The 24,093-nt window shown below is 41.8% G+C and overlaps 5 protein-coding genes and 1 long non-coding RNA gene across 16 annotated transcripts in view; 3 read left to right on the forward strand and 3 right to left on the reverse strand.

Moving 5' to 3' along the window:
- The window catches only part of LOC128879692 (NSFL1 cofactor p47), a 20,069-nt gene extending 18,592 nt beyond the window's left edge, over positions 1 to 1,477 (reverse strand). The window contains exon 1 of the mRNA XM_054129088.1: positions 1,046 to 1,477. The gene's annotated coding sequence lies outside the window, so the exon portion shown is untranslated. The remainder of the gene's footprint in view (positions 1 to 1,045) is intronic.
- The window catches only part of LOC128879681 (uncharacterized), a 9,045-nt gene extending 1,696 nt beyond the window's left edge, over positions 1 to 7,349 (forward strand). Inside the window, exons 2-8 of one of the 5 annotated variants that reach the window (XR_008457675.1) lie at positions 1,592 to 1,986; positions 2,070 to 2,287; positions 2,406 to 2,587; positions 2,659 to 2,806; positions 2,879 to 3,637; positions 5,192 to 5,305; positions 6,121 to 6,259. Coding sequence is in view for 4 of the 5 variants with exons in the window: in XM_054129058.1 (XP_053985033.1) it covers positions 1,791 to 1,986; positions 2,070 to 2,287; positions 2,406 to 2,587; positions 2,659 to 2,806; positions 2,879 to 3,637; positions 5,176 to 5,405; positions 6,121 to 6,448 (2,061 nt within the window). In the remaining variant the exon portion in view is untranslated. Of the gene's footprint in view, positions 1 to 1,591; positions 1,987 to 2,069; positions 2,288 to 2,405; positions 2,588 to 2,658; positions 2,807 to 2,878; positions 3,638 to 5,175; positions 5,406 to 6,120 lie in introns of those variants that run through there. The other 4 variants (XM_054129058.1, XM_054129060.1, XM_054129059.1 and 1 more) reach the window with 4 other exon arrangements.
- On the forward strand, positions 750 to 1,490 carry LOC128879694 (uncharacterized). Its single transcript, XR_008457676.1, has 2 exons — positions 750 to 889; positions 970 to 1,490. It is a non-coding gene; the product is annotated as an uncharacterized LOC128879694 (long non-coding RNA).
- A 663-nt stretch (positions 7,350 to 8,012) lies between the features above and the next one.
- On the forward strand, positions 8,013 to 14,538 carry LOC128879688 (uncharacterized). Of its 3 annotated transcripts, XM_054129081.1 has the most exons (5): positions 8,013 to 8,607; positions 12,614 to 12,832; positions 12,947 to 13,155; positions 13,342 to 13,414; positions 13,499 to 14,538. In XM_054129081.1, the coding sequence occupies exons 1-5, from the start codon at positions 8,548 to 8,550 to the stop codon at positions 14,051 to 14,053; spliced, it is 1,116 nt and encodes a 371-aa protein (XP_053985056.1). In that variant the 5' UTR covers positions 8,013 to 8,547; the 3' UTR covers positions 14,054 to 14,538. The 3 variants fall into 3 exon arrangements, with proteins under 3 accessions (XP_053985056.1, XP_053985054.1, XP_053985055.1); XM_054129079.1 differs by having other exon boundaries at positions 13,342 to 14,538; XM_054129080.1 differs by lacking the exon at positions 8,013 to 8,607 and adding an exon at positions 11,311 to 11,613 and having other exon boundaries at positions 13,342 to 14,538.
- A 153-nt stretch (positions 14,539 to 14,691) lies between these two features.
- Positions 14,692 to 19,288, reverse strand: LOC128879683 (uncharacterized; the record flags this gene model as incomplete). The annotated part of the gene is made up of 4 exons (XM_054129065.1): positions 14,692 to 16,977; positions 17,077 to 17,333; positions 17,979 to 18,262; positions 18,687 to 19,288. Coding segments are annotated over 4 exons (2,223 nt in total), but the record flags the coding sequence as incomplete, so codon positions are not given.
- Positions 19,149 to 24,093, reverse strand: part of LOC128879684 (uncharacterized) — an 11,351-nt gene continuing 6,406 nt past the window's right edge. For 2 of the 5 annotated variants that reach the window (XM_054129067.1, XM_054129066.1), the window contains exons 2-10: positions 23,818 to 23,979; positions 21,531 to 21,803; positions 20,980 to 21,243; positions 20,695 to 20,864; positions 20,539 to 20,610; positions 20,061 to 20,347; positions 19,753 to 19,914; positions 19,575 to 19,685; positions 19,149 to 19,476 (exon numbers count right to left, since the gene is read on the reverse strand). In XM_054129067.1, the coding sequence (XP_053985042.1) occupies positions 19,292 to 19,476; positions 19,575 to 19,685; positions 19,753 to 19,914; positions 20,061 to 20,347; positions 20,539 to 20,610; positions 20,695 to 20,864; positions 20,980 to 21,243; positions 21,531 to 21,803; positions 23,818 to 23,856 (1,563 nt within the window). In that variant the 5' untranslated portion in view covers positions 23,857 to 23,979 and the 3' untranslated portion in view covers positions 19,149 to 19,291. Of the gene's footprint in view, positions 19,477 to 19,574; positions 19,686 to 19,752; positions 19,915 to 20,060; positions 20,348 to 20,538; positions 20,611 to 20,694; positions 20,865 to 20,979; positions 21,244 to 21,530; positions 21,804 to 22,244; positions 23,788 to 23,817; positions 23,980 to 24,093 lie in introns of those variants that run through there. The other 3 variants (XM_054129070.1, XM_054129068.1, XM_054129069.1) reach the window with 2 other exon arrangements.

The following is a 24,093-nucleotide window of genomic DNA, read 5'->3' on the forward strand; positions in this document are numbered from 1 at the left end:
CAGTAAATGAAATACGATTAGGACAATCTGAACGTTTTAATTAATACTCATCGCGATATGCTGTCTTTTATCGTTCGCAAACGGAATCAACTCGTGCGCCGATTTATTAATGTTTGTACCGTTGCTCTGTGTCTCGTAATTTGCATTTAAAGATATTCCATACGCAATTTAGATGCAACATTTATTTTTCAGTAAATATTGATTCAATTCTCGAGATTAATTTGGTCTCGATATCCATGAACGTTTTCCTCTCATTTCATTTATTTAGTTAAGAAATATTTGTACAGTGACAGTCTCTTGTGTTTAGCACGATCTTCTCGTCAAAGTCATTCGACTTTAAATCATGTCGTTGCAGTTAATCCGCAAGAAACATATAAATCGATTCCCCATTTCCAAGTAAATTTTTGTTTATCTACGTATCAATTCCGCGAAAGTAAATATAACAGAACTTGGATCGACAAAGAGCGCACGCGTTAGGGAACGCGTGATACGAATGTTTGTTGACATCGTTGACTAATTATTACTTATCGTTAACGTATCGCAGTCCGTAGCATGCGTACTATGCTTCTCGAGACAGACACACGCCTAAGGGAGTATAGTAATTCGAAATATCGAGGTCCGTGTTACGCCCGCTGACATGTGAAAATAAAGAAAAGAAGCATCGTTTCTAAGAAAATTCGTGGAGTTTTCCACGAGAATGTGCGTAGTGGCGAACCTATATAGAACTATGTAATAACTAATCAAGCTTCAGCTTGGTGCCCACAGAGAGCTCCTAATGTATCAATTTTTAAACTTAATCACTATTCAGAAGCGTAGAAGACAATTCTCTTTGTTCTTAAAAAAAGATGACTGGCGCAGATACTCTTAATTTGATTGAAAATTCAATGTTGTTAGTATCAACAAGTGGTATTGCTAGAACATCGTAAAATTCAGAGTCGTTTTTAAATATTTAATATTTTTTTCTGATAGCCTAGATCCGCCATTGGATGCATACACAAGAATATCGCATTGTTGAGTTGGAGTGATAGAAGATAAATTGACCTACCTTCTCTGAACGATAACAGAATGTTCGACAAATAGAAAGAATTATTATTTAGCAGAGTTTTGTTCCCCAAGTGCCTAGGGTACATTGAACTGATACACAGTTGTTTCTTCAACTTTGTCTGTCATTCTATGAAAACATTACGCAACACTGCAGTTAAGGATAATATCCAATTATTGATGTACTTTTTGTCATGTTTGCGTCACGATGATTTCAATTTCAAGTAATATTCATGAAACGTCATTGACATTTAGCGTAATGAATAAACATAGATGGAAACATACCGATTACAGCGTGGTTGAAGTGACATAATGCGCAAATGTTATATCACGCGACGAAGTAATCGTAATCGTCGTACAATTTTGTATGGAATTCGATATTTCGATGTAACGACAGATGCGTATCGATAGATGTTTGTAATGCAATAAATAAACGAGTCAACACTTTCGATACTAATTGTTTATTAACCTTTAAATTGTAACTGCGAAATAAGCAAATATTTTTCAGCTGTTTATTGTCACTCATTCGAACGATGCATAAATTTTTCAGCGAAGCGTCTATGCCTGATTGAAATATTAAATTGCAAATCCATCATCCATTGTACAGGAAAGAAGAAACATTTTCATCGCGAGTCATGATTTTCGCACGTGAATATATACATTTAAAGCGTTTGAGAATATTCTACTAGATAAGGCGATGAAAAGTTCAGGAGAAGCTGTATTGAAAAAAAAGCAAAAGTTGACCTTAAATGGCCCCGAGTACTGATAGTCAAAACATATTAGTGTCTTTTCTACTAAAGCGATTTTTAGTTAATTGTAAGCCAAGAAGTTCCGTGTCTAAAAAGGAAAGACCTCGAATTTCGACTTTTAAATGTGTAGATCATCTGCGAAAACTACGACAAACAATTTGCATACGCTCTCGCACGTCTCCTAACGCTTTCGAAGGTGAAATTATGCGTGTGTTTTTGATATTCACTTGGGAGGTCGAGTTGAACGGGAGATTCTCATGAAAATTTTGCAATCCGTAGAGGAGGGTGCTCGTCCAAGAGATTGGCAGCCTCGTAGGTCTCAGTACAAGGTGCCGCTGAGACTATTGCGATTATGTTTGCTCGGGATGTTTCTTCCAGCCGTGTTGGTAGCGGGCCCGATGTACTTGCGATATCGCGTTTATTCCGAGCAATTGTACCCTTTAACCGTCTCCGATCAGAGGCTAATCGATGCAAAAGTGTCGACGACCTGGTGCCAGGTAAGTGATCGTTCTCTTCTTCGACTGCTAATTGACTCTATCGTGGTTCGATTCGTCGAATGCATCGAGCAGAATACGAATAAATGAAGCGTTGCTATTAAAAATTGATTCTCCGCAGAGTCAGGTGATCAAAGTTAACACCACGTTCAATGCCTACTTGATGAGCGACGAACCGAAGGTTAAAAGCGAAATACAACCTGTCTCGATGACCAGACACCTAATTCTGGAAGACGATATGAAGGAATACTGGGGCTTTTACCTCCTCAGCGGCAGCAGTGTAACCGTCTCCACTTGCGTGAGGTAATTCACCTAGAAAGAATGAATTAAAGAAAGGTTGAATATTGTTTTAACAAACGCGGGTTATGTGGTAGATGGCCTGGTGCATCCTTGACGATCATTCGTGGACACAAGCATCTGCACGAGTGCGCATTCATCGGGGATGACAGTAGCGAGGAACTGGAGGAACTCCTCGAGGCTGCCAAAGAGACTGGATTTCTCACAGTTAATGGAACGCTACCGGTATTAATTAATTCTTCATTTTACAACTAGATCGATTTCATTTCCAACATAACATCCTCTATTGTATCTCAGGACGAGAGTCCAAGCAACGCGCCAGAGAAGATGAAGAGAGTTCAGCAGGGAGTGCAGTTCCACCACAAGGACCACGCTCACCTCCACAACAGTTCGAAGCACGCGACGAATCGAATGGAGCATCACTATAACAGCCACGAATTAGACGCCAAAGCGATGAGGACCATCCTCACGGAATTGTTCGCCAAGACTTTAGGCACGAAGAAGAAGCAGAAAGAAAACCCTCACCATCATTACGAGGGCACGTTCGTGGAGACGGCCAACATCGACAAACCGCCCCTTCAATATTCTCCGGACGTCGTTAAGAAAGTGATGAGCAAAAACGCGGAAACGACGAAGACTTTAGAAAAGCTCCCCGAGAAGAAACATGAGAAATCGAAGGACGAAAACGATCGACAGAATCGCGCTGCCGAACAAGAAATACTCAGACAGAGGAAGAAAGCTGAGAAAGAAGTGAAAGAAGCCTCGGGGAGGTCGGAAAACATGGGACCCACTTCTTCAGAGGTGTTCAACGATGTTTTGGATAAGATTAGTTCACTGGGCTACCGTGGCCAGAAGATCCTGAGGAGATTGATGGTCGAAATGGAGAAGAAGGGCCCCGAAGGGGAAGCACTGCGACGAGCTGTGAATGAAACGATGAAGGATCAGAAGCTTTCTTTCGAGGAGAAGCAAAGAAGGAGGAGAGACTTGATACTGTCTTCGTCTCTCCAGAGGGAGCTCACGGAGGAGGACGAGGATGGCGATGCTGCTATCGAAGAGGTGGAGTAACCAATGTCTGTTTTTTTGGTAGCTTAGAGGAGGTCTTAGAAATTCGTCCTGTCTAAGAAGCCCTGGCGTAGACTCGAGTCAAAGATTTATTATAAAATTTGTATTAATGGAAAAATAAGATTTAGGTTATTATTGGGTTGTCTGGAAAGTCCATGCCGATTTTTAATAGGTGTTGCAGGTCTGAATATGTCGTAATTGCTGAAAACAAATAACATACGTATGTATGTACATCCGTTAAAAAGTGGAAAGGTTGTGGAACAAAATGGTACCTATGTAATTCAATAAATACATTAATATGTACACAAATATATTACAATTCAAATGTGCCTTTGAAAGGCACATTGTTTTTTTCTTAAAAATTGGCACGAACTTTCTGGACAACCTAATATACTATTATTTGTAAAAGCACTTTAAGATAGAAGAGATGCCGGTCACTTTCTTATTAGAGGTAATCGTTTAGCTTTAACGCGCGAATGTTTACCTTTAACATAGTCAATATCATTATGCACTATATTGTTTAATTGCTCCGCGAAAGCCTGAGTCACCAGAGTTAGAGGTGGCTCGAATCTAAGCCGCGGGATATCGTGGAAAATTTTCCTCGTACTCCAGTTCGCGATGGCGGATCTCCGAGACATCGATAACGCTCAGCTGAAAGCAATACAACATTTCAAGCTATGATACGCCAATGTGAAATTAAACGTGTAGTAATTAAGCTTCGTATCGGCATCGTTCGACAGTTGACTTCGATTTAGATTGAATTAGCTAGCACGGAATCGTTGCCAGAGTTTCTCGAGTATTTACATTCCGTCAATATCTTGATGTCAAACATGTCGACGATAACAGACCAATTTAGCGGATCGTAATCAACCCTTTATCGCAGGAGATAGACGTCCAGGCATTGTTTACATTATCCTCGTTAAAGATTACCGAATCGTCTAATTGTGTCCCGTTTATCTGTGCAATTTATTCTCGTGTAATTCCATCGGGGACGTACCAGACAACCTTCTTATCGGAATGCTGCCTGAGACAATGTTAATATTTGTCTCGGGAGTTTTCATCTTAGTCCAAAAGATGGATAGCAAATTTGGGAAATGTTAGATTAGAGATTAGAGAAATATTATGAGAAATGCTGTTTTTAACCGACTTCAAAAAGGAGAAGAATCTTATCTTTCATTGGACTGTTCTCGATGGAAGATAATTTATGGTGGGTCCCTTAGAGTAGAATCGAACTATTATTCTTTCAACATGTTAGCTTGTCCCGAAAGTTCCTTTCGCGAGTTGCACTCAATTATTTTATGTGGTCGTTTTATGTGGTTATATAAATAGACAATCTAATTTCATAGATATTCACGTTGTAACAGTAATGGAGCAAAATGAATCGTGGACAATTCAGTAATGTAACATAAAACATAAACTATTGCGCATGTATTACTTAGTAATAAAGCGAAAGAAACTTTTGGGACAACGTAATATCTTTAAAGTAGCCTTGGTCATTTTGTTTTATTGTGTAATTTCTGCACGTACATCAGGATATGTTGCACCCAGATGGTATCGCCGAGGACAGGGGAACCGTCAACGAGACAACCCTAAACGACAGGAGCAACTCTGAGTTCTGGAGTTCGTTCAGCAGCTCCGAGGAGCGACTCCTGGAATGCAAAGGTCTGATCTTGAATCTGCCATTGACGCCTCATCGATATTGCACCCCTAAATACGAGCGTGATCATCTCGCTGCTTCGTTCGCGAACACAGTCACGTACAGGTACGCGGACACTTGAAAATATGTATGGAATATCCAGGTGATAAGTCAGATAAGTCTTCGACACTCGAGAAATAAATAACCATGTGGATAATAATCTGAGGAGATATACAGACGTCTCAAGGCTGACAGATGTGCTTGTTTATTAATCAGACATTTTAAAAAAATCAGACATTTTTAATTAAAAAAATCTTTGTATAATAGATATCTTAATAGTATTCTATCAATAATTTATTAATAGATCCATTTGAAAAATTCTGCTGGTATTTAGATACTCTCCTTAATTATGTAATAATAATTATAGATATCTCATACATATCTCAGTATTAATAGTTATTCCCTTGCTTAAAGACACTTTATCTCATATCTTGATGCAGCATGAAATCCTACGTCTGTACAATTAAATTGATCGAGCATCAATGATAATCAAGATACGAATAGCCAGAATCAAGATCTTGATTTTAATTCTTACGTAATTAAAGATAACGAATTAAATTTATTGGACGCAGATTGCATGTTTCGATTACTGTCACTGATGTCATTCGCTTATAAAACATTTCTTTAACAACATTTAACAGATCATTTTCAATGGTCTATAAAATGAAACAGGTATACATTTGCACCAAAGCCTGTAATAACTTGTATCTATCATCAAAAAATACTATATTCGTTTGATATCTCATAAAATTCTAACGTAAAAGATGACGATCTGTTCCAGGGTGCCCATGAACGGCTATTACTTCTTCGTCTTCAACTCCGAGAACGAGATCCAGCCCAACTTCCTGCGGGTGCGTTTCGACCTCCTGAAGACTGTCTACAACATCTCCAATCCTGTCCACTCTTGCAAGAACAGTACATCGGAGTGTTCGCTGCCGTTTCGAATCTTCAGCAGCGAGAGGACCGTTTTGGAGTTGCCTTTGAGCGGGAATGACTCCCAGTGGAACGAGGAATATGTTGTGGTCTCAACGTGCGAGCCTAGGACCTCTATTTATCTACTCTGCATCATGCTGGTGCCATTGCTCATCCTCGTGTTTGCGTTTCACTGACACCGCGCCTACCGTCAGGGCGTCGAAAGGACAGTATTCCGATAATGCTCACTTTTTGTAAATATTAGGCTTAAGTCGACCTAAACACAAGCCATTGTCGCGAATGGCCAAGTACAACAGTATTTCTTTTCCTCCTGGACAGCTGCGATTCACTAGCTGGTTTGTGATAGTCAAAGAAAAATAGTTATAGTTCACTGTCTGCGATAACACGGGGAAGAACAGAGGCGGTGATACTAACGCTCGACATATGTAGATAGACTTTTATAAATATGTATATAGTACTAGTACGTTTTATAGACTTTATCATATGTGATGCACTAATAGATTAGTACCATACGAGATTAGTTTCTTGTCAAATACTGAGATATTTTTATTTTCTTATCAAGAATATAAATATTCTTAGTTTTTCTGTTCCTATAAGGAACTGATCGATCACTGTTTCTATCCAATATTGGATATCACGAATTAACTCAATTTCACATCGTTCTGTGACCCTAAAGTAGTCTTCGACGTTTATTTTATTTATTACAGGGTCTTGCTCTCCTTAATTTATTATCCTATCATGCTATCCGACGTACTCCTAGAAGCTTTCGTCGCCAGTTGCACGTTATCAATCACTTTGGGATTAAGTTTGTAAACTAGAGACCGCGAAGACGATTTATATTTTTAATAAAAAATAACCAAATAACTGTATCAATCGTTCAATATGTATTTATTAGATGGATAAGGACTCGTTGTATTAAGTCATTTATGTACAATAAGAATACAAAAATAAAAAAAATCACTCCAAAAATTACGTCCTTCAAGTGCATTAAACGTTGAAAAAACTTTAAGAAATGGTAAAAAAAGATTCAAGAATACACTATACAAAGTACAGGTAAGAACATATTATCTGCAACTACATATATAAAGTTTATAGAACAAAATAACTTTCATACAAATTTTGAATTCCTCTCGAAAATCATTTTTAAACTGATTACAGAATCAATCCTCCGCCGAGCATGGATAACTCATACAGTGGAAATACGTCGCAGTAAATAGCGACGAGAAATTGTTTCTCCTTTCGTTAAAAATTCAAGGACACGATTCGAGGGGATAACAGGAAATATCGTCGTTGGCGAAAAAATTGGCGTGACCGAAACGACGTTAATTAAGCGTCGGGGGTAATCCTTTACGTCTCTCGACATCTTAAAAATTAATCCCCGTCCTATCTGTTCCTCTAATCCGTGAGATTAATACTTCATGCCGATGCGAGAGCCTTCCAACAACTTGACCCTGCGATTCTACGGCCGGGGGGATGCGAGAGGACGGCTTTCGGAGGGTTTCGGGGGCGGAGCATCCCTTATCAGCACCGAACACTCGTGCTTCTCGCGCAGCCTCCGTGGCTTCAATGACTTTTCGCAGCCAATTCACACTGGCGTGCCAGGGGTTCTTGTATAGCGAATGTCCTTGCTCGATACTCATCTTGGTGCACCACCAACGGGACGCCTTATCTGACTCTGTTTAAACGAAAAATAACTGTCTTTAATTGCTCTCTGAGAAAGGGGAAGGAGGGGGTTGGAGGGGATGTAACGTGAATGTACTATATTTTATCTAGGCATTTTAGCGGAGCAACGTTTTTGAATTGATTTTATATTTAACCTTGAGATTCGATAAGAAATTGTTCGAATAAATCGGGCAAAGAAAAGCTGAAATATATGATGGATATAAACATCCCCCGCGTTTTTTTTATGTTTTATTTTCGCTCGTACCGTAATTTGTCGAAGAACAATTAATTTAGCTCGCTTGATTCATTTTCAAACTTTCGGAACTTGCAATATTTTCTCTGGTCTACCGGTACTTTTTTGTTTCCAGGTAACGCTGCATTGATTTCGAGAGTTCACGTTCTGGAACTTGGACAATTCCAGTAGCCGCGTCTGTCAGCGAAGAGTCGCACGTGGAAAACAAACACTAATAATGGGATTAATATGGGGCGGCTGGTTGACGGCGATAACGAAAATTGATTTCACCCTCGTGCCCTTCGAAAACCCCTCTCTCCCTCTGCGCTCCTCGAGGCCACCCCACGGCATGGGGATCCCATTTGAACGCGTTGACGTTTCATGGGACACTGCGCAAAACCGGCGACACGCCTCTTTTCTATTGGCATGGCCTGCCCAACGGTAATTCTTTCAGCTCGACCATATTCCATTCCTGGTTAGGCTCGTTGCCTCGCTGATCGTACCACTCTCCCATGATAACGAGACCACGATTCTTTTTCTAGGACAATCTTTGTATCGACAATCTTGATCTTTTATTTTTTATCATTATACTTGTACATTCTCTTTTATTTCCAACTTTATTTTTGTTTACTACCCCTAGGATGATTTTTATAGTTTCTCTTCAGGGGTCGTTTGAGACCCCTATCGATCTCCAATTTCGTCAGCCATACTTGAATTTCAACGAGACGAATTTTTATGATAAATGCAAATATAGAACGAGTGAACCGATAGAATCCTGTTAAAAAGATTTATGTGTGGCCACACAGGCTCGGAAGAGAATTTTATGGTCACTCGACGAGCGCGCGAGTGTATTTCATAGAGAACTATAATACCTAATTCGTATTCTCTGGCACGCGCAAATTGAGCTGTATGTTACTAAATCTGTGGGAAACCGCTACAAAACCCGCCACCCTTGCGCGTTTTGGGGCCGCTCCTATCGATTCGATGGGAATTTCGTATGAATTTTTTGAACGTGAATAAATCACCCTCCCTTCTGTATTCTCAATCCACGTATTTCTCAAGACTCGTCAAAATAACGAACGAAGGGTTGAGATCGTTCGATAAATTTATTTTAAATTCTCGTATAATTAATTTCCTGTTTGCATAAAAGTATATCGATATATTTATTCCACATTTTACCACACTTTCCCCCCTGTGTGTCAAACACCATATGCGGTCGCAATAACGGATTAGCGAAGATTGATAAAAAAAAAAAGTCACCCCTCGAATGGCCACGTTACGAATAAGGCACGCGGCTTCATTCAACAGTGACGCACGTGCCATTTATACGCCTTTTATTTCCAGATTAAGGTGTCGATAAAGTTAAAAAGTGGCATCCTAATGGTGGCATTAAAATATCGACGGAAAGGACGGATTTCGATAAGGGTGGCTTTCAGCCTCGAGTTTCCCACTTCTTTTCGGGAAATTTTCGATGCGCCAACAACGTTCACGCTCGTAACTTGTCGTATTTTTTGTCATAATTAGTTATTCCTCTATAATTCAAACGAATTTAGATTTTTCGAAAGAAATTCTATTCCAGAGCCACCAGAGTACTTGAAATTATTTCATTTTGTCTTAAATCAGAACCCAGTAAAGGTTTCAGATAGGATAGAGAGTCGCAGCAAAATTACAACGAAAATCAGTTGAATTAATTCTGAAAGTAGAGTACGAAATACATCGTATAATTTCAGAAATTCTAATATTTCACAGAGATAGACAAAATTCATTTCAACAGAAGAAATGCAATCGCACGATATCCCCGAAGTTCTTTGTTCTGTCTTTTAGGTCGAAGCGAGTAAGAAAATGGTTCTTTCGTTATCTTCTACGCACGGAGGCTCGTGACTAAAATCTGTCTCCACCTTCTTCCTGTTTCATCCCATTAACATCTGCCTCGAAGATGCTTCCTACACAATTAAAGAACAAACAACATCGACTCACGGCCTTATCTAATCGCCGGCGCGCGGCGTTATCAAACGCGATGCGAACTAGGTTTCACTTTTTTTCATCAAAGTCATTCATGTTTCTTTGCACGAGAATCTGTCGTACTACTCAAATAATATAAAATTTATTTATTATATAGTTAAACATTTGCAATCTCTAGTAGATTCTTGATATAAACATTAACTCGGATGACGCGTATGTTTCCGAAGAAACAGTACTCTATTAACAATCTATGTTGTAAATCTTTTTCATAATCGCTTTAGTACGTCACGTCGTATATGCGTCGCTCACGATGTTTTACAATTATTTCATAGTACAATAAACCAGAGGCGATAACGAGGATCGGTATATCCGTGTGCGAATGCTTTTGTTTTAACGTGACTAGTCAAATCCAGAAACTATTTCATTTGTTCACGATAGTGTATCTTCGATGATTGATGGCTTCTTCGGACACTCGAGTTTGTTGGTCTTAAATATTTCCCGTTCTTTATAAAACCTACTATAATTATCTATATATCTTTGCAAGTAATTCCCTGTAAGAGTTACTTTTCGATACTATTTCTATTTTGATCGTTTCGTCACCGAACTTCAATTTTATTTTTTTATAACAAACTTTTTATTATAATTATTGACCGTTTAGACGAAATTAGTCTAGCTCCCACGCAGATTGGCCAGTAATAGCGCTCGAATGAACACGATCGCAGATTTAATCATTTAATCGGGATGGGACGATGACACCCTACGGTTCATCCCTCTGGAAAATCTGTAGCACCCTTCGGAGGTGTCACAATAAAACAGCCCGTGGCTGGTGGCCACTTGACAACGACTGGGGGTTCGCTAAACTCTCACCCCTAATGTATATTAAACAAGGCTCCCTTCTTTCTGCCCCTCTCCACGTTGACTTTCCAGAGCGCTGCTAATCAGAATCTAATTATTTCGGAATGCGTATTCGCAAATAAAAATCGAAAACACTGGCAACGAAAATTTAATGGTCGACATACGTCAACGGCGTAGTAAGAAATTAATAAAAAAATTTATTTTTTGTAATATTAATATAAGCACGAGGTACGAGGATTCGTTATATCGAAAATTCGATTGAAAAATCGATGTTCCTCGGTTTCGGTCGTGTCTGGAACGGTCTAACAGCGACCTAAGGGTCTCCGAAGAGCGGAGGGATGCTGGATACGTATGGAATAGTATGGGATGGTCCGCAGAGGAGCTCCACCCATGAGGCCTGCGCTCCGCCTTCGCAAAATTCATTTTCCCGGGGGTTGCACCGCACTTTCTATTAGTTAAATCGGCCCGTCTGGACTCGTCAGTCGGTTTAACATCAGCTGGGATCGTAACCCGGTGATATCTGTCGTGGAAGTGTCCTCGGACGGCTTTCGGACAATTTTACTCTTCTTAACTGGGAATTTTGTTGGTGCTACGAGCGCGAAAGTGAACGAAATCTGCCACTTCGACATGGTAAGAGTTTTTCGCGACGATAAACGCTCGATGGATTCTAATTTCACTTCCTGGAACGGTTTCTGTATTTTTTGTCGACTTGGGATATTCTTCTGTGTATAAGTTTTAGAGAGTTTAGAAGTGCCGGAGGTGCTCGAAGGTTATTTTAGAAGAGAGGTGATCAATTCTGTGGTCGAGTTAGTTTAATTGTTGCTAGGATGTTGCGTTGTACTTCAAGGTTTTTCGATAACGAAGGTCTCGTTTAGTTTGTCAAATTTATAAATTACGAGCAAGAACGATAAACGTTCGTGATTCTTACGGTTTGAGTCCCTATTTAAATTAATTACAAGCTCTCTGTAAAATAATTATTTTAAATTAACAATGAAATAAAAAGTGAGAGCAAAAAGTGATGTAAATAATATATAGGAGACGTGCTTTCGTGTTAGAGGAGTGTTGCGCGTTCTTACTTGAAATTGTTTCGTTAATATTTTGATAGAGGAAAGAATTCATATTTTCATTACTCAGCTCAGCAATTCATACATGTACCATTCGACTGATCGATAAAAATATGAATTTCTCTCACCGCCGAAAAAGCTAATACTTTAATTTCTAAGTTAAATTTCTCCATCATTCTTGCTTACAAAGACCAATAAATCACGGCAGTCTGGCCAGACGTGTCTTCGAGTTTGAAATTAAGCTCTCTTGTAAAGTAAGACTGATCAACGCGAGCATAGAATAGAGTAACTGGCACACATACACACGTATCTACTGAATGTCAGGGACAATAGCTCGGAGAGGGTGTGATACGAGCATCCTGTTGGCGCAATGTGGGCTAATTTCGTCCGTGATAATTTAACTAGATTTCCCGCGTCTTTTGTCATCGACCATTTAATCGCGTTGCACGTTTGGAAAACATTGGATGAATTCACTCTAATTTAAATAATACGACAAGTTGAGACGAACGATCGGCGTGGTATGCTCGATGACGAAGAAGCGGAGACGAATGATTGACAAATTCCAGTCGATGCTGACGTACAACGGGTGTTCCGGAGTGACAGTGGACACGGAGAACGGTTCCCCAGCGGAGTCGCTGTTGTCCGCTGAAGGAGAGGAAGTCGGGGATTCTCCTAGCACACCAAGAGACACCGAAGAAGAAGCTACCCTTTCGGATGAGTTCTACTCCCACGACACGGACGACGAAGAGGACCAAGGCAAGAAACGACGGGACCGCGCCAATTCTGTGAGCAAACAGCTGTACAGTTCGATTGTCGAGCCAGTTTTCTGCGAACGAGCAGAATTAAATAATATCGTGTATTTAATTTGATTCTAATAATTGCCTGCGATAATTTCATAGCTAGACGGTATATCATCCGGGAGCGGTCACCTCGGATCACCAACGCCTCGAGTAGGAACTCTGGGTGTTCGAAAATTATTCACGAACAGCCGAGAACGTTGGAGACAGCAGAATGTAAGCGGTGCCTTCGCCGAGCTTCGAAAATTGGTACCCACTCATCCACCAGACAAGAAATTGTCGAAGAACGAGATCCTGCGTCTGGCCATTCGGTAAAACATTTACTAACCTTTAATAACCAATCGACTTTCAACTATTTACTTTGCAATCTGACGCTTTGTTCTGTAGACGCAAACTTGACGTCTACTATTGTGACTTCTATTTTTTTCTCGAACGATCCAATAGTCACCGCCTCTGTTGATATCTCAAGCAATCAACTAAAACTGACCCATTTTCAGATACATACGTCTCCTAAGCAACGTCCTGGAGTGGCAGAAGGCCCAAGACCGCAACGACGCGACGCAGCACGAGGTACGAATCAAATGCGAGCCCACCTACAACGCTCAAAATTCGACAGCCTATCCCACGAAACCCGCCGTGGCGTTTCTAAAACAGGAGAAGCAGATCAACGACAACCACAACGCCTACAGGACGAACTTCGCCGCGCAGAAGCAGCTTCAGCATCCAGTATCCCACGTGGCCTGCGACAAAAACGGCAACAACCTGCTGATGATCGCTCCTGCTGGCCACAACGTCACCGTCGCGGTAAACAAACGAAGCGCGACGCCATCCACCATAGCCGTTCAGAACACTTTTCCACCTGGGGTCCTGAGCAACGGGGGTTTGATACGTTCGCCGGTTGGTCCACGACCTTCGGGCTTCCCCAAGTCGCCACAGATCAACGTGCAGGCCGTTAGCAGCCCGAACATCCTCAGCAACTCTTCGAGTACGCCTTTGACTAGCAACGCGACTTCTGTCGGCGGAAGTGTGTCAACCTGTGGCCAGAAGAGGCTGAAGATCGAAAGGGAGGACGAGGAACAGTCCAGCCAGGGCAAAGATTGCAAAAATATGCCACCTCATAGTGTCCCTGCGAGGAAGAGAGCGAAGGTGTTCATCAGGGATTCGAATTCCGGGTTTCGTAACGATTTTCGGAGCGTGGACCGCAAGTAAGAGAGGTGAAAAGACCATGTTTATCTATTTGTGTCGGTCGAAAGTGGTTCCTAGGGGTGATGGAACCGTTCGTTTGAAAGTAGCGCGTATAAAGCTATCTTGGCCTTCGGGGCACTAATGGGGTAGAAGATGTTGACTTCTTGGTGACGAGGGTTTGTCTTGTGACAGGTTCAAATGGCTTAAGTGGCCTGTGTGATACGTGTGGAATCGTTACGATATGGATTCTGAAATGTCTGATCTTATTTTGTAGATAGTCGTTAGACGGATGAACTTTGTGGAATTCATTCTGAATGTGCAATAATATGTATTCGACGAGTAACAGGATCCTCGAGTCGATTGTCTGTTTTAACTCTCCTCCAAAACTTGGAAGTTTAATGTCTATATCGCATAATTTATTATTATATCAAGGGGAAGGGAAAGAAGGGAGAGGAAGGTGTTCATGTTACTAGGAACGAATTTATCGAAATATATCAAAGTTACATACATGTTCGTGTATATTATTAACAAATACAAAGCTCCATCCTATGAGTTACGAAAGAATTCTATGAATTTTATGTTCTAAGATAATATTGGGTCTCACTATGACAACGTTGCCGATAAATCACCCTCTATATTATTTTTATCGAATTAAAAGAAATGTAAGGAAGCGTCTATGATTTCTTTGTTCAGTTCTGCCCAAGCAATCGTTTTATTAAAGAATATTATGCAACGTTCACAGAATCCTCGAGATAAGTAGATAAGAAATTGTTATGCTCTAATGATTAGTTCATGCTAATATGTAGTTCGGGCACACAGAGTAATATAACTGCATTTTACACCTCGGTTCTGCCAATTGGATTACTAGGCTTATCAGTGGTGGTTATTTGTAATAGGAGGCTTTCTTAGACGCGACGTCATTAAACGTTTGAAGATTCTGTTCAAACTAATTAAGCACTGTTGTGTGTTCTCAAGATGATCGAACTCGCATTTTTCTCAAAGAATATTTTATTAGTTACACTGTATTACATCGTTTGTACAGCATTAGGTGTAGCATTGTTCATGCGATTAACGTTGAATTGCAACCGTACATGGCGTGACGAAGTGTACCCATCAACATGGTGCGTCAACAATTCAAAAGGTATCAAAACATCACCGATACAACACACCCAATATTCATCGAATCTCATGAAAGACATTATACGTATTCGCCGCGATAGTCGTTTACAATCCAGCAACGTCGCTATGAATCATACAAGAGCCACTGACATATAAACTTCCAAGTCACTGGCAAAAGTCTTACATCGAACGTGGAAAAATGGAGCGTTTTGTTACATGCAACAATAATTATAATTCCTCTACGACGACAGGACTAATGGACAGTGTCCGATAAAATAAACCACGGGACCCTGATTTACCAAACACACCTGCAATTTGCTTCCAAATCATGGTTACTTTTATTCGACGGAAACATAAAACTCCACTGAATTGTGTACAGCAACGCTCGGATATTGATAGAATCCATTGCTCGGATTAATGATCAGGAGTCACTACGATTTACTTCAACTCGACAGTCGTGAGAAGAAAACTAGATAGAATTTCACCCAATTCCAAGATACTGCACGCGGTAATACCTCGGATATTGATAGAATACCTTGCTGGGATACCTTCTTCGACTCAACAGCTGTGAGAACAAAAGTTGGATATCTTCTTCGTACACAAGATTCTCTACCCATGCTTCGGATATTGCTAATCGACCACTCCGAACGTTACGCGAGGCACTGCTGTATCTTCTCCGCTCGACTTAGTCCCCAAAAAGGAAGGCAACAATTCGTGCAAATGTCCTACCGAGTCTCAGGAACACTTGTTTACGTCAGATATACTTTGTATCTCGTGCTGTCCCTCTTCTGGCGTTCGGCGAGTTGCTTCAATCGGGCAGCCGCGTAACGATCATCGTTCCATTCTACAGGTGGCACCGGGGCGGAAGGTCTTTCTTCGGTTTGACTGAAAGCTCTTCGCGGGGGGAGCTCCACCTTTTTGCTGGTGCTCTTGCAGTCCACGCTAGCACGTTTCGCTACGGAGAAGCTGACACCCGCGTGAGTGGTGTCACTGGCGCGAGAATCCCTCTTCAATGGGTTCACTTCATCGTAGCTTTCTCTAGACTTGTTGCTGGCGTTGGACTCCCTCTTCAGAGGGCTTGCTCCATCGAAGCTTCCTTTGGACTTGTTGCTGGCGTTGGACTCCCTCTTTAGGGGACTTACTTCGGCGTAGCTTCCTCTGGACTTGTTACTAGCGTTGGATTCCCTTTTCAGTGGACTCACTTCAGCGTAGCTTCCTCTGGACTTGTTACTAGCGTTGGATTCCCTTTTCAGAGGGTTCGCTTCGTCGAAACTTCCTTTGGACTTGTTGCTAGCGTTCGATTCCTTTTTCAGTGGACTTACTTCAGCGTAGCTTGCTCTAGACTTATTACTAGCGTTGGATTCCCTTTTCAGAGGGTTCGCTTCATCGAAACTTCCTTTGGACTTGTTGCTAGCGTTGGATTCCCTCTTCAGTGGACTTATTTCAGCGTAGCTTCCTCTAGATTTGTTGCTAACATCGGAATCCTTCCTCCCTGGGCTCACCTCAGTAAGGCTTCCTCTGGGCTTGCAGGTGGCGTCAGAGGACTTATTTCTCTCAATTTGACGATGATCAACCGCGGTGCGCGATGCTTGCGCTGATTTCGTCGATGCTCTTCGAGTCTTCTGGTCGTAGTCATCCGAGTAGGTCCTCCTCTCTTTTATTTTTGGCTTTGTCGAACCCAGGTCCTCGCTATATCTAAGCCTCTCGTTGAACTTCCTCAGCCGTTCCTCGTAGTCGCAGGTCGATAGTTCAGCAGCACCTGGGAGCACTTCTTTCTTTGGTGCTTGCTTGAGCTCCTGGTGGACCGACTGCACCTTGGTGTCCTTCAGCTATAGTTTCGAGAACGGAATCAGTAAAATTTATTTTATAGGAAGAAATTGGACTAAATTGAATTAGAATCGAATATCCTTGCATTTATTAACTTTTACCTTGATGACGCTCACTCTGTCGTTGAACTCCAAGTCCTGGCTGTTCCTGCGAACCGGCTGATTGGTCTTGTCCTCTTCGCTGCTGCTCTTACTGATCCACATGTTCTCTCGTCGAGCATTCGTCGCCCTCTTCGGCCACTCGTTCTCCGTTTTGAAGTCGTACAGGTCCCGCATACGCTCCGTAAGTCTGCTAGACTGGTCATTGGAGTCAGGGGACTTCTTTGTCGACAGTGGATCTCCATTTGCTTCGGAGTCATCTGCAATTATCCGTTCACGTATTTACCAAGACCTTCCATTCCTTCTAGAGAGTATACGAGGCTTACGTTATTTTTAGCGAAGTGTATTAAAGTTCAAAGACGCGATTCTATATACCGATTACTTGCTTTTAATTTCTAGGCTAAGAAGTAGGCTTGCAGGTTTTCGATATCTTTTGAATTTACTCCAACGCATTAAAAACAATAGGGATTCAAGTTGTAGGATTCGGCTCGTAATTGTTCAATTGGAGGATTAATTTATGGGCATGCAAGTATTCAAAGGATATTTTTTCTTTGAAGGATAAAATAAAATTTATGCAGTAGTGGGTTAAAAATTATATAAGCATACATAAAATTGATCGTTTTGATATAGTCAGAGTATAGTATAATAGTCTTGTGTTACTGTAACTCTCAGTGATAATTATCGAAAAATAATGCAGATTATATCCTCCACCCTCCGGTTCCAAAGACATAGTACACTTAACAAATATCCTTTGTCTTCGGTAGCTCCAGTGTTAAATCGATAAAAATTTGTCCAAAGTTTCGTTAGAATCGACGCCTTCCAATTTCTCCTTCGTCAAACAATCATCGTATACGTCGTTATCGATCATTCTTTTTTATTCTGGTAAACAAAGACCATCAGCTCACCTTGCTTTCGAGCAGTGTCTTTATCATTCTTCGGCGACGAGAACTTTCTCATCGGTTCCCACTTGGGCGACTCGCTCCTGAAAGACTTGCGAGGGGAATCCCCGGTCGGGGGACTTCCCTCTTCGGCGGACGACGACTTTCTTTCCGGGTTGAGTCGCGGAATCGGCGACGGCGAGGGATTCCTGACAAACGTCATCCACTTGGCGGCGGCGTATCTCGTGATATCCTTGGCGAACGGAGGCGCGTCGTAGCGGAACCTTGAGGTGTTAATTCGCGGTAGCCACCTAAAGGTATTTGGTATTCAGAAACCCAGTGTATGCGTCAGACGCTCGATAGATTTGCTTAACACCAGAAACGTTCAATGCTTTGTGTATGTATATATATATATATATTTTTTTTTTATGTTTTTCATTCGATTATATTTACCGTAAACGAGAGCCCTGCGTCGTACAATACAATTTTCTGCGCGACATCGAATTACGTATATGTACATATACATATAAACATAATTTTGCACAGCGACGTGGGAACGTGTCACTATCATCGATATACAGTTTAGTGCATACGTTTCGGTACCATTAGCCACGAGTTACGATTGGTAATTCGGTTATACATGTATACATATATATATGGATATATTTAGAGAGAGATATCTTTATCGTTCACGGCATTGGTTTGTTTTTGACTAAGAAAATGTGCTCTGTCAACCTCGTCGCGATCATTCGTGGGTCGCTGCACTCCGTATTCCTTCGTTCCTCGACGAGTTTTGCGGTTTTAACATGGCCGACGTCCGCGCTTTGACTCCTGCCCGCTGCAGTTCTGTGAGTAGCCGATGTGAGCGTATTGTTTCTCTTTTCGATACTCTTGGTCTCTTCTTCTTTCATGGGAGACAGTTTCTTCAGCGTGGCGGTGCTTATCTTGTTAGGATCGAGTCCCGAGTCGTCGACGTCGATGGTCACCGAGCGTCGCTTCTCTTCGACGTCGATGGTCACCGAGCGTCGCTTCTCTTCGACGTCGATGGTCACCGAGCGTCGTTTCTCCTCGACGTCGATCGACACCGAGCGTCGTTTCTCTTCATCTCGCGACTGGGGGGACTTCTTCGTCGCTGGCTGGATCCGCGAGATGGTTTTCGGTAAGGGTATCCACCTGGAAGGATCCAGCTTGCTCGTGTCCGGGATCTCCGTGTGCCTTCTCTCCTCCACTCGCCTCTCCGTGTACTTCTTCAGACAGTCCACGTCCGCGCTGCGACTCCTCTGACTGCGAGGAGACCTAGATGGTCTTCGTTGACCGGTGCCCACTGGGCCAGCCCTCTCCTAAGCAAGATGTAGTTTCGCATAATCCGATATATGCAAAATACCGTGTTCCGCAGACGCGACGTGCAGGCTAGAGCCACAGGCTCGAGGATTTATTCTAGCCGTGTGCAATTCGGATATCTGGCTGCTGCACGCCGCTGCAGGGTCTCCGCTCGATGCTAGGGATCCGTTCCAAAATTCGTTACCTGCGAGAGAAACAATCGATATTAACGATCGACTTTCTAAGCAATTTAAAATTGACTTCCTGGACTTCGTAAAATGAAAATCTGGAAAATTCGACAACCTGGGTGCGCGTTTCCATCCCACGCGTACGTCACCACGAGAAGCTTGTTTGCGTCCGTAGCTCTGAAGAGTTTGCTGTGAGGCTCCCTAAGAGCGAAGTGAATCTTTATATCTGAAAGGAGATGATAATTTATAGCGATTGTTCTAACGAAAACGATGAATAAAGGTTGCTAGCGAACCTCCTAAGTAGTCGCCATTCCCTGCGTCTCCGCACTTCTGTTGGCCAAAATACGCGAACATTATGTCAGAGACGTACTTCAGCTTCTTGTTCATCTTCCTGATGGCGATCTCGAACGTCTTCAGGAAACATAATTCTTGGTCTTGAATTACCTTCCACACCCCTAGAAATCAGATTTTAATCGTAACGTGGTTCGTAAACACTATATATAACGAAATATTGAACTGAATTTAACGTAAAGTACCTGTTTGAAATAATTGGATCCTGAGAATTTAATTTCATAACCAGACAGAAAAAGTGCTTACTAACCGAGACCAAATCCTACGACGTGTATGAAGGCAGTGGTATTTTGTTTTTCAGCTCGAGTGTTCGCTTCGAGAAGAATGATTTCCACGGTTAGCAGCGTCCTCTTCATGTAGTTTTCGATGTCGAAGACAGTTTGATTCGATAGGGAAAGGTATCTCTTGTTCTCCTTCGATTTGATGCGTTTCATGATTTCATCGTAGAGTGGCAGATAGAGTTCACCGTAAAATCTTGCCCATATAACGCGTAGTCCGTGTATCGTTTCTAAACCTCCACTTGTTGTTGGTCCATACCTATCGCGTCAACAAAATGCATTAACTTTAGACCCAAATAAAATTTACTTGGAGGACTCTAAGATCTAGATAAATTGTCACAGGTTCATCTGCCACTGAGCACTTCGCACCTTACAAATCGATAGATTGCGTTAAAAAAGAATGACTATATAGGCACGTGTACAGTCTGGGTTGAAAGTGGCACGACTCACCCATTATCTGCGTTATTTTGCAAAGGTGTGACGAGGATGTCCTGATATTCCATGACGCGTGGTCGAGCGAACCTGTGAATAGTATAGCGAAAGGTGAAACGGGTGCTGCGGCAGTTGTAATAATTTCTGCTTCATAGTTAAATAAATAGAAGAAACCTTGTTCCCACGACACCCATAATGACTCCTCTCGGCTGAATGGAGTCTGGATCGGTAGTCACCACGCCTCTGTTCTGTCGGGAGCCGTCGTTTATGAATTCAGTGTGGGAGGACATCGCCATCATCGCTGACAGCTTGATCTCGTCGTAGGACAAACATTTTGTTAGGACCTGTCGCGGAGAAAAAACTATTTACGTCACTTGAAATCCTCTGGTTCAGATTTTGTTAAGGGCTGATTACGTAAATTATGGCAGAAGCCAAGTTGCAGAGAAATAAAATACCGACCAGAGGCTCCTTCTCGCGATCGGTGCCAACGCTCTCCCATCCATCGACGCCGCTCTTGCCATCGATCAGCTTCCATCGATCGTCAGGCCCGTAGAAGTACACCGCTCGTTTTTCCAGCAATCGATGAATGAACTGTATCAGTCCCATGTCCATGTACATGGCCCTCTCGACGGCACTGCCGTACAGTCGTTTATGCTTCAACCAACCAGCCAGCAATGGCAACATCGCCTCGTGTATCAAAGGGTAAACCGAGTTCGCGTTCATCTGCAATTTAAATTTCGAAATCGAGATAATCGATCGAACGGAAATGCAGCCGGGCGTTCTATTGAACTATTAGAAGTGGATCAACATTCTGCAAGTGCGCAAATTCGATTAAATGTTCTGCTTTACTCTTGAAACCAATGAGCTCGTAGAGATCACGAAATCTTTTTCTATCCATTATTATTCCGAATGGTTCGATAGTTTCGTTTTCTTCGATACAATTCTTTCGATACTTGAAAGACAACCGTCTACACTGAAGTATCATTCTAAGGGAATTTAAAGAACCGAACCTCGAGGATGTCCGTGGAAACCCCTCTGTCTCTGAGGGCGGAGCACCTCGGTGTGTTAATTGGAAAGCGTATGGGGAAGGCTTCGCTTCGCTTGATGATTTGTGCCAGGGTCGTTGGCGACGGTGCCGCGACGTCCAGGCATTTCCTGAGGAGTTCCTTCGTGTCTTCGTCGAATGGCACGCCGTTTGGCGCACCCAAGGTATTCTCCCACGATATTTCAGGTGGCTCCTTCAGCAGAGCCTGCTGGCGAACCTCCTCCATTCTCCTATGATTCTGCAAAATCACACCCAATTACCACATGACAAACTCGACGTGTAAATTCTTTGATTCCTCCAGTACGTTCCATCAAAAACAACGAATAGTTTCGATTTAAAAGAGCAAGGACAGTTTTGTGCTCGAGGTGTTTCAGTTGTGTATTCCAGGTCCATCTTCAGGCTGGGAGAGTTGCACGGATCGTCGACAGAATTTTCAATAAAAAATGTTCTCTTTAAATTAAAATTTAAAATTAAAATTAAAAGTGCAATTGAATTTTTGCTAGGAAGACTTTTCTATCGACTTTTGTTTTCAATTTATGCATAGGTACGTCATTATGCATTATTCTTTTACGTAGCTTTTCACTCGCGTAGCGACCACGGTTGTCGGTAGTAGTGGATGTGGTTTATTTCCAGCCTCACGGCCTTGAAAAGGGCTGGGAGGATTGGATGTACACTTTACCTAATAAGACTTTCCCAGACATATCACACATTTTCCTCCTTGGATGTCGGATATAGTGGGTCGAGTCCTCGTATTTTATTTAGTGAAAAATAGAGTTGTAACATCCATTCGCAGTTAATGGTAGTTACTTTTTCTAGTATTTTGCTTTTTCATATATACATTCTTAATTACTAATAATTTCCAAAGATGCCTCAAATAGTTCTCAAAGAGCATCAAATTCCCCACGGAAAACTCAAACAAGTATTTCCTTCATCTTCTCCCTCCAAAAAAAGAAACGAAAAAAAATTGTCTCCTTCAATGAAATCAGATTAACAAACCTACGTCCCTTATAAACGATCGAATGAATACATTCTTTCGCTTGGAAAAGTACGTTTGAAGTATGACGACGCATCGATCCACGTTACTTTCTTTCACGGTCCGAAATAACTTTTCTCCCGTGCCGTCAAGACACGTGCAGGTGCGCGACGACTCCAAGAAAATTTGCAAAATCAAAGTCGCGTTCTATTAATACACGAGCGCTGATTAGAGCAAGGACGCGATTCTCTTTGATAGTTGAGCATGAAATCCGTTAAGTAGCGGAAAATGTATCCGTTCACCCTCGAGTGTTACATTGAACACGCTCTCCCAGCCCCTGTCGCGAAGTTAACTTCATTTTTCTGTTTACCGATTCTGCCACCTGAGCGACAGGGGTGAGCAAGAATTAAGGCTAGCCCGCGGTCGTGGAAAAAAAAACCGGTTGCAGCGTCGATTTTTTTTTTCTGGTAAACAAGCGTCTCTCTCGCTTTCTTTTTCAGACTTCGAAACTTCGCGACGAATTCGGCGTTCTTCTTGCCAATGTGTGCAACAACACCGAGAAAATGAAATTCTGAAAATTAAATATCTCGAATTAAACAGATTCACTTGTACTCGTGTACCCATTTAAAGAATCAATTAATTATTTTTGAAAGAAAATCCTCCTATGCTCAGCAAGTCCTCCGTGTGAAAATTGATTCGGACTTCCAACTAGTTCGCATATCGTATATTGATATCGGTGCATTTGATACGATGCTGTCAAACGTTGGAAATGTACTCAAAATGCATATCACCTTCGAGTTGCTGAATGGAGCACCACTCCTGAATGGAATTTCGAATAACAAAATTTACATAGCTGTGTGTACAGGTTTGATATTCCCTCGCAAAGCGTGACTCGTATTTTAACCTACCATTGGCGCGTTCCAAGATTGCATTTGTACCAGAAACGGAAAACTCTTCGAATCGTTCGATTTATTCGTAACAATTATTTTCAAGAATGTCTGTAAAAATTCTTTAGACTCTACTTAAATCTACATTCTACATTCAGAAATCTACATTATCCAATTTACCAGATTAAAATATTTATGAAATAACGCACCGATTGTTTATCTTTCGCTCGGATAAGAATTTTGTCCAACTGCTTGAGCTGTTCAATGAATCATACAGGAGGAAACGCGCGCGATAGCGTAATCCTGACGCAATCATCTGCGTATTTACGTCTCGCGATAGTGATGCAGTATCGATAGGTTTCCGCGATACCGAATCCACGCGAGAAATTTACCTTCTTACGTCCAGTGCGCGAGACCTTCGAATGGTCCATGTCTTATTAGGCGCTATTCCAATCGTGATCAAAACGGCAATTGCAATGTCCCGTAGATTCCTATCAGGAACGATTTACACGTCACTTTATTCTTGTAGCGATACTCTGTTACCGTTTCATCGCCTGCAACAGTTCAAACAACACCTCCATCTCGAGATAAGCCACTCAGAATGGAAGCTACACAGTGTAAACATTTATTTTTCCAAACTTGAATTAGAAATTATAGTTTCTCTTTTT

This window comes from Hylaeus volcanicus, chromosome 7 (assembly GCF_026283585.1).
Source record: "Hylaeus volcanicus isolate JK05 chromosome 7, UHH_iyHylVolc1.0_haploid, whole genome shotgun sequence".
Lineage (NCBI taxonomy): Eukaryota > Metazoa > Arthropoda > Insecta > Hymenoptera > Colletidae > Hylaeus > Hylaeus volcanicus.